This window comes from Artibeus jamaicensis, unplaced genomic scaffold (genome assembly GCF_021234435.1).
Source record: "Artibeus jamaicensis isolate MK-2021 breed Jamaican fruit bat unplaced genomic scaffold, CSHL_Jam_final contig_354, whole genome shotgun sequence".
Taxonomy (NCBI): Eukaryota; Metazoa; Chordata; class Mammalia; order Chiroptera; family Phyllostomidae; genus Artibeus; species Artibeus jamaicensis.
The window spans coordinates 35,121,242-35,134,842 of record NW_026521803.1 but is presented as its reverse complement, the minus strand read 5'-3'; the positions used below and the strand labels follow the sequence as shown (position 1 = coordinate 35,134,842).

The following is a 13,601-nucleotide window of genomic DNA, read 5'->3' as shown; positions in this document are numbered from 1 at the left end:
CTGTCCTGCGCTTGGCTGGACGCTGTGGGCAGCAGTCCACTGTTTTCTTATTGGTAGAAAAGAACCTGTACCTTTCTGGTGGAGGTAACTGTCCACAGAATGAATGGATCTAACCTTGCTGGTATAAGTGCAGCGAAGCGCTCACCTATTTCCTAGAGATGCATAAGCCTCTTGCATAGAAAAGCACTAATTAGGGCACTTTCACAAGTAATTTGCTTAAAGGAACTAGGGGAAACTAGAAACAATTCAAGTCCCAAAAATATGTGAACCACTTTCTCATGCAAATGGTTGACTCAAACGTGAAGGCGGAACTAAGATTTGCCAACATGAATCAAAAAACAAGATTCTGAGATGTTAGCACAAAATGGTGTAACCAAGACAAAAACACGTGCAGAAACCAGAGGTCTAGCTGCCTTTTTAGGCATTAGCTCTTCATAGGCTGCTCCATACAATTTTAGTTTTCCTTAAAGAGGGATGATAACCCGAAAGCTCTGCCCCTTTAAGCGACAATTACAAGCGCAGACACTTCTTTAGTTTGTAAACAGCAAAAAGAGCCGAACATGTAATTTTTGAAATTCTCTGGCTTTTCTTTTTGACCTTTGGTATTTGTATGTATTGACCATCTCTAAACCATTGTACAAAAACACCTTGAAGTGTCAAGCTTTAAAAATGAGTCTTCTTTTCTCTTTCTCCTGTGCAGCTTGGATTATCTTGGCCTTGTCAAAACAATTCTCTAGTTAGAGGTTGGAAATATTTCCCTCCTGGCTCCAAAGTATTGATTTTCTTCAACACTCAGCTCTGTCAGTCAGCCAGAGGTGAAAGGTGAAAGTTCACCCAGCACTGCTTGGCTTTACCTTCCTATTAATGTCACGCCCTTTCCACGTTTGATCGGTTTATGTGATCACCCATCATACAGAACTGGGTCTGCCCCTGTTCCCCTCCACGGCTACATCGAAGTCACCAGGAGATGTCAACACAATTCCTGGGACGGACACTGGGCATGAGGACAGGGTCAAAGACGCTGTAGTCAACTCCTTTCACGTTTGCCTGTTTCTTACAGGCAACGACGCCGCTACTCGACGACTGACTCGCTGCAAGATGTTCTACAGTCTTCTCTGAAAATTGAAGAAGTGCGTTCACTACTTACATGTACAATCCTTCTGTGAGTCATGACTTCTTTTGTTACTCTTGCTATTTTTTGAAAACCAATTCCCCCATTTACCTCAGGGATTCCAATTCAACTCCAAAAGAGTATTAAATGGAATCCATGATCTCAGCCCAGTCCCCCACCCCAGGGGCCCAACCTATATCATCACATCTGATAAAATAGAAATTGGTACAATTAACAGTCTATTTAGGAGCAATTTAGGGTAGAGAGTAAAGCAACAGGCATGCAATTCCCGTGCCCGAACCCCAGAGGGTGCTGCTGAGTTTCTGGTAGGGGTGTTTCTGGTTCTCACTGGCCAGTGCAGGAGAGGGGCTTCCTTCCTTACTGTTCTACTGACCTTTGTGAACAAGTTGGCCTTTCCTGACGCAGCTCTCCAGGGAAATGAATAATTAGATGGGAACAGAAGGCTTAATTTGGTAGCAAAGGGAGAGGGGGTGGGGGGAAAGCATATGGATTTCAGTGGGCAATGTTTAAGAGTGAATAATGGTTTTAATGGGAAAAGCAATCTCCAGTAAAATTCAGTTTTATTTAACACACGTATATACAGAGGAACACTCAGCACACACAGAGCCTATTCATTAAGTGGAGTCATCAAGAAATGTCTTGAGAGGCAGATACTTTAATTCACTCTTTGTACACAGCGAGTTCAATCGTTACCTTTTCATACAGGTGTCACGTCACGTGATCTTTTGCTTGTAAACTGTCACTGAAGCCACATATGCCTCCACATTTACGAGGACAGGTCCAAACACAGCGCCAATGACATTAACAAACCACTGAACGCACGCACTGGAATGACAACACAAAGCCGGGCTCCGGGCTCACAAATCTACGCCGGGCGGGTGTCAGCACAGCCAAGGGCAGGTTTGGGCAAACACAAATGCAGGTATTAGCTCAGCAGTTAGAGACGCCCGTCGAACCCTCGAACATCGTCCACCCCAGAGCATTGCAATCGGAATATTCTACTGGCCAGTAACTGCCTACTCTGCAGACAACGGATGAGAGGCTGGTCCAGCCCCCTGCGTGGGTGTGCCGCTCCCTCGGGCCTCACGGTGTCGTTCTGATCTCCATGCTGTGTGTCACCCATCCGTGCGTGTGTGGTGGCCTGCCCTGCAGCCTCACACCTTTCTCCCGATGATGCACTGAGCACTTTGTTTTAAAAATTCTCTAAGGTGTACTCCCACTTCATCATCCCAACACACCTGTGTAGTCCAGAATAAATTAACCCCCGTTCAAGTTCACGAAGCAAACACGTGCTGGGTCTCGTGAGGACTTGGGAGGCCTCAGGTTTCTCTACCCACAGCCAAACAGCAGTGTGTTCAGCACGCAAGTAAAGCCTACACTGTATAGTTCTTGGTTTCTTCCTGGAAACGACATATATAATCTGTATAGATACAATGTACATGCACGGTTCATAAGTTCGCTTGTGAAAGAACACCCAAAGTCTGCACCCAGGGAGAGGCACAGGTTTTCTGTCTGCGGAAACCACATACCGTAGATGTCAGGAGGAAAGAGGTGTTCTGGTGTAGTGGTCTTTAAAAACCTGCTGCAATAAAATTACAGGTGTATTTGTTCCTGGACTGTGATCTTACTCTTTTATTTATTCCGTAAACCCTGACATCTACGCTTTTCAAATTAAGTGCTCCCATTATCATTTTGGGTCCTCTGTAAACGTCACACATTTTCTCTGAATTTCGTAACTCACTTTATATTTCTGCATTCATAAACCATGTTATCTGCTGGCCAACCAACCAAATCCCCAGCTATATGCAGATCGAGGTTTGTTAGGAGCAGTTCATACAAACTATTATTTTATGGATCCCACCCCCATTACTATGAGCAGGAGCCAGCAGTCTGGGCACCAGGAAAAGCCACCTCATTAGAGCCGACTCCAACATGTGATGAATACTCAGGGCGGCTTTGCTCAGGCCGATGGAGCCGCACACTGCCGCACATGCTCCCGGACGCTGCACCCCTGTCGCTGATGTGCCAGGACGCCCGTTTGAAAGAAATGCTGCCTTCGTTTCCCTTTGATTGGTCAGTAGTGGTTTGAAGGCTGAATTGTTACATGGTAGTGGACGTAAGTCCTAGCAGGGGACTGCAGGTCTGCACAGTTTCTGGGGGGGGGGGGGAGCTCTTTCTTAAAAAGGTCTGTAGTGACAGACACAGCTGCCTGCTTGTCAGGCATGTGTTATGCTTCCAGACTTGGTTCTTTATTACAAAGGTCTGTTCAAGACATTAGTTATAGCGACTGGATAATGATATTAACTAGATCATCAGCAGAGATGATTTTATTTTTAAACTACTAAATACACCAACATTAAGCAGGATATGAGCATTTTAGAATGCTAGGTGTCTGGGAAACTGTGTTTTCCACAAGGAAAAATGTGTTTTTTTAAATATATTCTCATTAATCTCAGATCAGTTAGGTATTATTGATAAAGAAGGTAGTGGCTACACCCTAGGAAATCGATTGAGCAATTTCCTAACAATCAGCTGAAGGAAAAAACCCATGTAAACACAGAATCTTCTTGGTAAACAATAGTATGTTTTAGGAAATGCAAAGGAAAATAATTCTGACAATCAGGACTGCCATGTGACCTCAAACCCAGTCAGAATGGGCAGGCTGGGGCAGCACTTCAGAAAGGGGGTTCGGTGGGAGGAAAACGCCCATCTGGGCTGGGCTGTGATCATGGTGTTTATTGATTTTCAGGCTCGGCTGCACAAGCCACGGGAGTGCTCCCAGGGACCGCTGGCTACCCCTCCCTCTGGGGCAGGACAGTGACCTAGTGACAGAAGGGCCACAGCCTGCAGAGTGCTCTGTGCGTGCCTCTGAACCCGGAGGTGGCAGGAGCAGGCGTCTGTTCTGGACCATGCAGAAGTGACACAGAGCTGGCCGTGCCCCTGGAAAGCCCCGGGTGGGCAGCCAGGCACGGACAAGTGACCCAGCCCCAGCACAAGGACAGAGGGATCTTGGTGTGGGGAACAGAAAGCGCCGAGACGCAGGCCGGCGACGCCAGCCTCAGACCATGAAGCGGTGCTCCTTCCCGTCGTGGGCCATCAGGATGACGTTGCGGTTGGAAGTCCAGATGAGACGCGCCAGTCTGAGGGCGTTGTGGGGGCCGGGGGAGGCCGGCTGCACGGGGGGCACCTGGTAGGTTTTCAGACAGCGCAGCTGAGGGGCCGAGTTCAGCATGCCGATGCTTCCCAGCAGAGAGGTGTTCATCTGGGGGCGCACAGGGACAGGAGAGCACACATGTCACACAAAGACCCACTTCCCTTTCCCTCCCGCATAGGGGTTCAAGGGGCACACGTGGCGGTCACTTTCCCCTCCGGTGCTGGCTCACGTCCACCTACGAGCGTATGCTTACCCTCTGAAGGGTCCTTTTCAAAACTGTTCTCACACTGTATGGTAGAAGACATAAACACACAGAAACTTTACTTTGTGGGCAGAACTTGACAGCAGCAAAGTCCAGTCTTTAAGAAGGAAGCCACATTGCACATGTTGATAAAACAGTCCAATCAGACAGTGTTTGGGAATTATGGGGATTTTCACCTGCAGACCTTTCTGTTTTTAACCGTGCTGAAAGGGTGTGTCCACAAAGCAAGTGCTGGGACTTGCAATTAGCTCAGGAGTTGAAGCCCGGCTGAGCAGCAGGTAGAGTGAGAGGCTGCTGGGTCAAAGGTCAAAAGTCAAAATTAGCCCCATGCCTGATTTCCTTCTGCTAATACCTGCCCCCCTCACCTGCTTTTAAACAATTCAGGCTCTGGAAAGTTCTAGTTTATTTTACAGGGAAACAAGAACCAGCTACATCTCAATACTGTTTTGCTGCCGTGCTAAAGAGAACACACAGGGTCCGGCAGAAGTGACCTGCTTGAGCGTGGCTGGTAGGGTTGGCGGATGCCTCACGCATGAGACGGACCGCAATCTGAACACTTCACCTGAAGTGTCATAGGGTGAGCTTGAGTGTGGTGTTGTTATGTTACAGAATTACATGCTTATGCGTTTGTAATAAAAGATTTTGTAATAAAAAATGGGGGCGTTATTTGTGCCAGACCCTGTACGTCATGACTTACTGGCAATTTGTTAGTTGGTGTTTTCTGTTTTGTGGTAGCTTTTCCAGGTTTGATTTGAACTCCAGCTTCTTTCCCCCATTCACATAAGTGAGAAATAGCGTGAAAGTTATGGCTCCTGAACAACTGCGTATTCAGGTCCATTATCTCAGTAAACAATCGTCTAAGTGACTGAGTTTGCTGAGCCCTTTAGACACCAAATGTCACTGAGCGTGTCCCCAGTGTACATCTTTTGTGGTACTGCAAGTCACATGGAGACCGCACTGAAAATCAGAAACGAGGTCTGGCAGGTGGGATTTTTCTCGGCACTCGTTTTCCTTCCTAATTCTTCCCTGCATTAAACCCTCCGTCCAGACGAGGGAGGTTCTGGGGACCCGTGTGAAGCATGCAGAGCGTGACCCGACGCACACGGATGGCCGACCCGGGAACCTCGGCAAATCCTCGGGCATGGCCGACGTGCTCCTGCTGCTGCCGTGCTCTGCCTCTGGGTCGGCGCAAAGTGCGAGGCGTCCCTTTGCTGGCCTTTCTCGGCAGCGGGACGGTGTCAGCGTGCGTAAATCACAGCGTCTCCAGCAGGATGCGTGCAGGCTCCACTGACATTTTCACAATTTAAATCATCGTGAGTAATAACCCTTTTAAGATGACTAATGTTACTGATTTTACTACATTAATAATAGTGCCGAACACAACACAGAGGTGAGAAAAAAATCACTAGTGTACGAGGTCACATTTTAAAACCAAATGTATGGTCATCATTAACTCTTTCTGTTGAAGCTCAGGCCCATTTAGAATCAGGCAGCACCTCACTGTCACCCTCCTTTCTTCCTTTTGCCCCCAAACTCCACAGAGATAAAAATTAATGCCTTACTGCTTTCTGGAGGTTTCCAAAGAGTTTCGATATAAATAATGACAGTGAGCTTGATTTTATAGTTCTCACTGGCACAAAAAGTAACAGTACACAATAATTTAGTCCTCTTACAGAACATATACAAATGATCCAGAAAATTGCTGGTTAAAATTAACTGGCACCAACAGGCATATTGTGCTTTAAAAAAATCCAATTTCTCAGTTGATAAACAACCACAAAGTATTTTTCATTCTGTATAGATTTTCTATGAAAATATGTATGAAGCCTGATTTCTGCTGGTGGCTTAAAGTGCTCAGGGTATACAATATGCTCAGATACTTATTTTTAATTCTTCTCCTAAAATTTAGGCATGTCCAAGAGATGGGCTGAGGGCTAAAGGGGGGAAAGGGGAGAATATCTTACTGGGACTTTAGGATGGAAAGGTATTTTAAAGGTGCATTATTATATCTGGGTTCCCCTTCAAGCTGAGCCATCCCTCAGATGACCGATAAATCGATTGGTAAATGCCTTAGGTAGGGCCCAACAGCCTTCCTGCCTGCAGCCAGGGAGGACTGGGCCCCATTCTACAAGGTATATAAGGCCACATATGGCAGGAATGATGACGACCCTCCTGCAAACCACAATTCCTTGCTCCTTGGACCAGCTTATTCCTCTGACCTTTTCAAATCGGAGATGAGTCTGAAGCACTAAGGGTGAGTATGAATCTTTCCAAGAAACTTGATCAAAGATTCCGCACCAAAAAAATTCATCATTTTGTCACTCAATATTAATGCTCTTTTGGGCCAGTGACTAACGTCTGCTAAAGTGAGGGCAACTGGAGCCTCGAGTGAATGAACACTAGCTGGAGCTGTAGTATTTGGGAATATTAATTTTTTCTCGATTACAAAGATACTCACTGTGGAAAATTCAAATAACAAAGATAAGCAGAAAGAAGAAAGCAACGCTCCCCTGACATCTCGCTTCTCAGAGACGATCACTAAGGACTTGCCAAACACCTCCCAGACCTCACACACACCCAAGGAGAAGCCAGTGTAAAGAATTTGATATAAACATCCATGAGATCTCCATTTCTGTGATTCTATTCCTGTTCTAGTTGTTTGCTTAGTTTGTTTTTGTTTTAGGTTCAATTGCTGATAGTGTGAGTGCGTTATTTTACTGTTCATAATCTTGAGAGGTGGAGGAAGAATGGGGGAAAAGGCACAGGGAGTAAGAAGCACAAATGGTAGGAACAAAACAGACAGGGGAGGTGAATAGTTTAGGAAACAGAGAAGACAAAGAACTTATGTGTATGACCCACGGACATGAACTAAGAGGGGTGCAGGATGGAGGGAAATAAAGGGTAGAAAAAGTGGGACAACCGTAATATCATTATCTAAAATATACTTAAAAATAAAAATAAAATAAAATTATATAAAAAAGAGTTTTACATAAACAGGTTCATATTAAAAGGTTGTTTCACAATCTGCTTATTTCCTTCAACAAGATGTTGAGGGCAATCATTTCATGTTAATGACCATAGATTTACATCATCCTTTTTAAGTGGCTGAATACTATTCTATCATGTGACGGACCAAGTAAAAACAAATGAAACCAGTGTCCATCAAATGTACTATTAGCAGTTATGCAAGAGAACACCTATTTGTCAGAGGGCAATGGTGAGAGAGAATTACGGTGAGAGGATTTTAGGTGAGAGAATTATGGTTCTGTTTCATTACTAAACTCCCCTCGATCAAATGTCAATGGATACACTGAAGTGAAATATTCAAACTGTGGACACACGTTTGGAGGCTGAAAGGAATTGAAAGATGAACAAATTGCATTGTTCAATAGCTGGGTATATAAACTAACTAAAATGTAACTTCGGCTTTTCCTGGCCTGGGGGGACTGGCTGAAAGGAGGGAAAGGGACTTTGTGCATCTTTTGACGCACAAAGAACATGTGTGTATCACCAGGAATGTGGACAACGGTGTGGGGACTGACTGGGGCGGGGGGTGCAGGCGGGGGTGAGGGGGGCAAAGGGGGAAAACTGGGACAATTGTAACAGCATAAACAATAAAAGGGTGTTTAACTTTCAAAAATAAAAACAAAAATGCTTCACAAAACCAGTTCCGTGAAGCTTATTTTCCGAGCACATACAAACACAAACAGACGTAATTCATCAAAACAGGAAATGTTTAATGCTCTTCTCAGTGTAAGTAATGCAGCACGCAAACCTTTTACTAAGTCTCACTTGAATAATTATCCAACCGATATTTCTCATTAACACTCATTTCTCAGCAAAGATTTTAATAGCTGATGGCTTTTGTAAGGTTCTATATTAATAAGACTTCGTCGAGTTTTCAAAATATATTACAGTACATTTACTGGAATAATATAGAAGTGTTATATCATACATCATTAGAAGTAAACAATATGTATCTAAATAAATCAGCAGGTCCCTTCGGGGAGAACAGTGGTAAATCCAACACCGCTTTCTGGACTCTCTTCAGTTCAAATAAAAACTCACTACACTTCTGGAAGAGACAAGGCTGAAATAATGTTTCTGCGCCTTCCACTTAGAGTTCAAGGCCAATCTGGGTATTCTTTAAGCAGGTGGGAAAGAGGCTGCATTTTGAATTCTGATGCTGGGTTTCGGGCAACGAGGACTTGGGAGTGGCCCGAGTTGCTTTGGCACCTGCGCGGGTAACGACACAAGGCCATTGCGTCTGCACACAAGCGTGGGGACTAGGAACACTGTGCACAAAGCCATGGGAACTGGCAGGCAGGCTTCGGTGCATTTAGCAAAGCCTAGAAGACCACAGCCAGAGCCCGAGAGACTGGAAGACGGAAAGGTGTCTCAAAGAGACATCATTTAATATAATGGGTGGCCTTGATGTGCAGGTAGGAAAGGGTACTAATTGTAATTCGATCAACGCTCTGGACCGCAGCTCTGATAGAAATAGAGGGATATTCAGGGAAGGGACAAACCTACCCAAACAGAATCTTGAACATCTAGGTAAGGGGGACAAGATTTACCACAGAGAAGTTCAGGAAAGTACTGGAGAACGTTTCCAATTCCTCCATAGAAGGGATTATATCTGATGCGGGGGAGTAAAGGTGGACAAGACAGGGATGGGTCTTGTTACTTCTGAAGAAGAAAGCATGGTCACAACACAAGCTTCCCAGAGGCAGGGGCCGGTGACTCACTGACTCAGTGTGACTCGGTGTCCCTAAAGTGCAGGCCAGCACCTCGCACCCCCACCCCAGATAAATGGCGAATGAACGGGTGGGGCTTCACATTGACCCTCCTCCGGCATTACGGGGAGCAGAAAATGAGTCAAAACTTGCAACCAAGGGCAGGCGGTGTAAAGAGACCACTGTGGGAGGCACACGCAGAGAAAACAACTGGTGGGTGGGCTCTGTAAAGAACCATTGTTGCAAGAGCCCAGTTTATGGACACCGAAGGGGCTTGGGGTGTGGGCTTTCAATAGGATGAATGAGTTAATCGCCCACCAGGACGAGTGACGGGTGGATGAGGGTTTTAAGGAAAAGGTGTCATGAGAGCCGATTAAAATGCTGGAGTTATATTCTGGAAGAAAGGATAATGAGATAATAAACTGGAAAACTAAACCAGATGAAGAGTTAGAAAAAGTCTGTGGCATATTTGGAGGTTGTCATGCTTCAATAGGATGTTGTTAATTAAGCAATTCATTGTATCTGTTTTACATTTTTATTAGCCACTGATTTTTTGAAAACCATTATCAAGCTGTGCTGAAGTCTTTAAACTTTTTTTTATAGCTTTCAAAGCATTAAACTGAATCTCATAAAACACTTGTATCCTAGGAAAGTAAAGGTAACAAAATTTTAAATGAACATTATTTTGCGGGGAGTTGGTAATGCTTAATTTTTTTGTAATTATCAGGAGTAACGTCATTAAGACGAAGGTTGTAGAGAAGCTAACCAGGGACAGTTTCTATTTACAACAGAAACGAGTTCCAGTGTGGATGGAAACTCACTGTTTGACATCAATCTTTACTTTAATCGGAATCACACACAGGCATTCTCACGTCAGTCACTGGCACTCGGGTTTTTAAAGATGTGCGGGTCATTCGGGAGTGGAGAGCACAACGTGAGTGACTGGGAACGCACGCGAAACCGAGATGGGACAGAGGGCACGTGAAGGCAAAGCCGGTGGCCGCCTGAGGCCCCCCGCCATCCCGGGCCCTGCTAGAGAGGCGGTCTGAATGCCCCGCGTCAGTGGACGGCTGAGGGCGGCTTTGCCCAGCTCTCCCAGGCCAGGTGCTCGCAACCGCCGGGCCCTGCTGACTCTGACCGCTGCACCCTCTCCCTGAACCCCCACCCCCACTCCTACCCTTCCTCAGCATCAGTGAGGCTCAGCTCAGACGTCACTTACTCCTTGAGGCCTGTGCTCAGGTGCCCCCTGAACTGTAATTGCTGCTTCCTGAGTCTGGGAGCTCTGTGAGAGCGGACTCCCTCTTTCCAAGTTGCTAAACGAACCCTCGGTGCATGTTAGCAGCTGGCACACAGTCAGCAAGCAATAAACACTGGGTGCTTGCTGAAAGAAGGGAGGGGCCGGACAGGTGTACCAGGAAGCCTTTCCCGGCAGATCACGCCGTGCACTCTGAGACCCTGTCGCACCCACGCTTACCTGCCAGAAGGAGATGTGGCTATCAGTGTTTGAGTAGGTGGCGAGATAGCGCCCATCAGGAGCGAAGGCCACGGCGGTGATCGGTCCCTTGTGTCCATGGATCGTCTGAAACACAATTCAGAGGCATGAATTGTGTGCATTCCACAGAACTAACACACCGAGCGTGCAGTTGCATTCAATTTTGAAAAGAAATCATGGATCTTAGATGCTGTTGTAGTCTTTATTTTATTTATAAAGCCAGATTAGAGAAATCAGAAAAGCAACTCAAGTTCTCTTGCTGGTCTATCTAAGGGTGTCAGTCTCGTTCTGAGGAGTCCGCCGGTCTCCAAGCAGGAGGGCAGCGTGAGTCCAGGGAAAGGCACGTAGTGATGGGAAAACCAATGTGTTAAGTCATCCCTGCCCATTAGAGGAAAGAATTTACCATTAATTAGGAAGGTAAGAAACCGATCACCATATCTACCCAGAGTCTCACCTCATCTATAGTGAAAAAATCACCAAAGCTGTATTGTGACCTCCCTGTTCTGGAAGGAGTTACAAACTATCATTTCCACCCCTTCATAATGATACATTTTTCATGCTTTATGCTTCATTTCCCAGCAATAACATTGTGTTCAACTGCATATGGCTGCAATTAGTAAACACACACATACGAAACACACATACACATGTGTTGCAGGCTTGACCACATATATAAATCAGACACTATTAAAAACAAGTTAACAGGGATCATTTTGAGCCTTTGCCAAATAGCTCTCATTGATTTAAACATGAATTTTTTTTAAAAGGACATTGTATTTTAGACTAGATATTTGATAAAAGGTTTTTACTAATAAAAATCATCCTAAAATTTAATATTAAGTTACCAAAAACACTGGGATACTAAGCAAATTAGCATACTGTATTAATACTGTATCAATGCCCCATACTCAGCTATTAGACCCGACCTCTGCTAAATTAACCAATATTTAGTCTGCTCCCGAGCTCTAGGCTGGTATCCCGGCTTTGCCCAGAAAGGAACAGAGAAACATGTTTCCTTAACTGAGACAGTGCCAGGCAGGTTTGTTTCCATTGGCTATTTTTTGCTAAAGAATTGTGAACCTTGAATCCAGGTGAAAGCATCAGGCTCGCCAATGTGATCCAGCCCCTGCTGTAAATTTCTGGAAGACTCTTCTCATAACTCAGTTCTGAGTGATTACAAGGAGTGGTGGGGGAGGGGGGTACAAGCAGGTTCCCCAGCACCCTTTGGATTCTGTTCTTTGCTCTCGCTAGGCTTTCAAGGATCTCATTGTGCGGTCCCAAATGATGCCTGCTTTCCAAGAGAGAAGACACCCCCCGCCCCCGGCATGGGCTCTGGGGCTGGTGAGAACTCTGCTCAGTCGGTCTGCCTGGCTGCCTGGGCCCCACAGCTTACGGACTGTGGGACCTCGGGCAAGGCATGCAAGTCACCTCACCACAGCGCACCTGTGTCTGTACAGTAGGAAGGATGATGATGGCGGTAGTGGTGATTCCTGCTTCAAAGGGCACTGTGACAGTCACACAAGTTACTGTATCTGCAGCACTCAGCCCAAAGCATGGCACAGAGTAAGGTTTCAATGAACACTATTAATACTTGTTACGCCTTCTTACTCACAGGTGACCAGACATATATACTTGAAAGTTGCTAAGAAAGTAGATTTCAAATGTTCTCACCACAAAAGGACGTGGTCAGTCTGCGAGGGGTTGGAGGTGTTAGCTAAATGCCAAGGTGGTGATCATTTTGCAACCTGTAAGTGTATCAAACCATCACCTGAAAAGTACAGTGTTACATCTCAATAAAACTAGAAAAAAATGACCAGGCAAATGTAAACAATCACATATCTGAATTACTTAAGTACACCATTTACTGAAAAACACACACCAAAAATAACCCCTAATCGTACACCCCAGAATCAGCATCCACTAAAATACCAGGTGGCCCCGGGGAACAGGTATGAGACTGTGGCATCTTATTAAACAGACGTGGGAACTGTCCGTGGTGCTGGCCCACAAATGCGATGCTAAATCAGGGCACAGGGTGAGCAGGTTGAACAATTATTGCAAGAAACCAACACCACCTACAACAGAATGAAAATTAGCTCAACACCATCTACATTAGAATGAAAACTGCTATAGGTGTGGGGGAAAATGTAACCAATTAAAAGGGGGAAAATGACCATTCCCACTAACTATGTCAGTTTAATGAGCTCACTGGGAAAACTCTGTCAAGCTTTAATTATTTTTTTAAAATCAAGATTCAGTTATGCTACAAATCTGAAATTCAACTGGGCCAATCTGAGGCTATTTTATGGTTAAGGCATTTGATTAGTAAGGCTTTGCTTTATAATTGCAAACTGAAGACCCATAAGCCGAAACTAATTACAGGTGCATTTGGTTTGGCTTGCAAAATGTTTTTAAAGAATGTGTTCTGAGACTGTATTCTAATTCATTAGGTATCAGGTAAAAGAGAGATTTCTAGACTTTCCCCAAACTGGAAGCTCCGGCCATCCTGGACCATAGTTCACACCGGTGGTGACATGAGTCGGAGCCGAGTGAAGGTGGCCCCGTCAGCCACTTCGCCAGTCCCAGCCCTGACCCAAGAGAGGGCCTGTGTACCTAACACTTGCTGCGTGGCTCCCCTATTTCCTGCCTGGTCCCTCCTGGCATTTAATGCAACCCTTCCACTAGAAGCACTTGATTCCAATGGTTTGTTCCATGCTCTGGGGTCCCAGTGTGCAACTGAAAGTGGGAGCAGATTGAAAGCTCCTCTGAGAAAAGTTGGCCCTTTTTGCAATCCCCTGAAGCCCAACTCTGTGTACAAGCAGAAT

At 45.5% G+C, this 13,601-nt stretch overlaps 1 protein-coding gene across 4 annotated transcripts in view; it reads right to left on the bottom strand.

The window, feature by feature from the left end:
- Nucleotides 1-1,675: 1,675 nt before the first annotated feature.
- The window catches only part of WDR7 (WD repeat domain 7), a 292,206-nt gene continuing 280,280 nt past the window's right edge, over nucleotides 1,676-13,601 (bottom strand). For 3 of the 4 annotated variants that reach the window (XM_037151997.2, XM_037151995.2, XM_053664156.1), the window contains 2 exons: nucleotides 10,759-10,863; nucleotides 1,676-4,394 (listed from right to left, as the gene is read on the bottom strand). In XM_037151997.2, the coding sequence (XP_037007892.2) occupies nucleotides 4,191-4,394; nucleotides 10,759-10,863 (309 nt within the window). In that variant the 3' untranslated portion in view covers nucleotides 1,676-4,190. The remainder of the gene's footprint in view (nucleotides 4,395-10,758; nucleotides 10,864-13,601) is intronic. The other variant, XM_053664157.1, reaches the window with a different exon arrangement.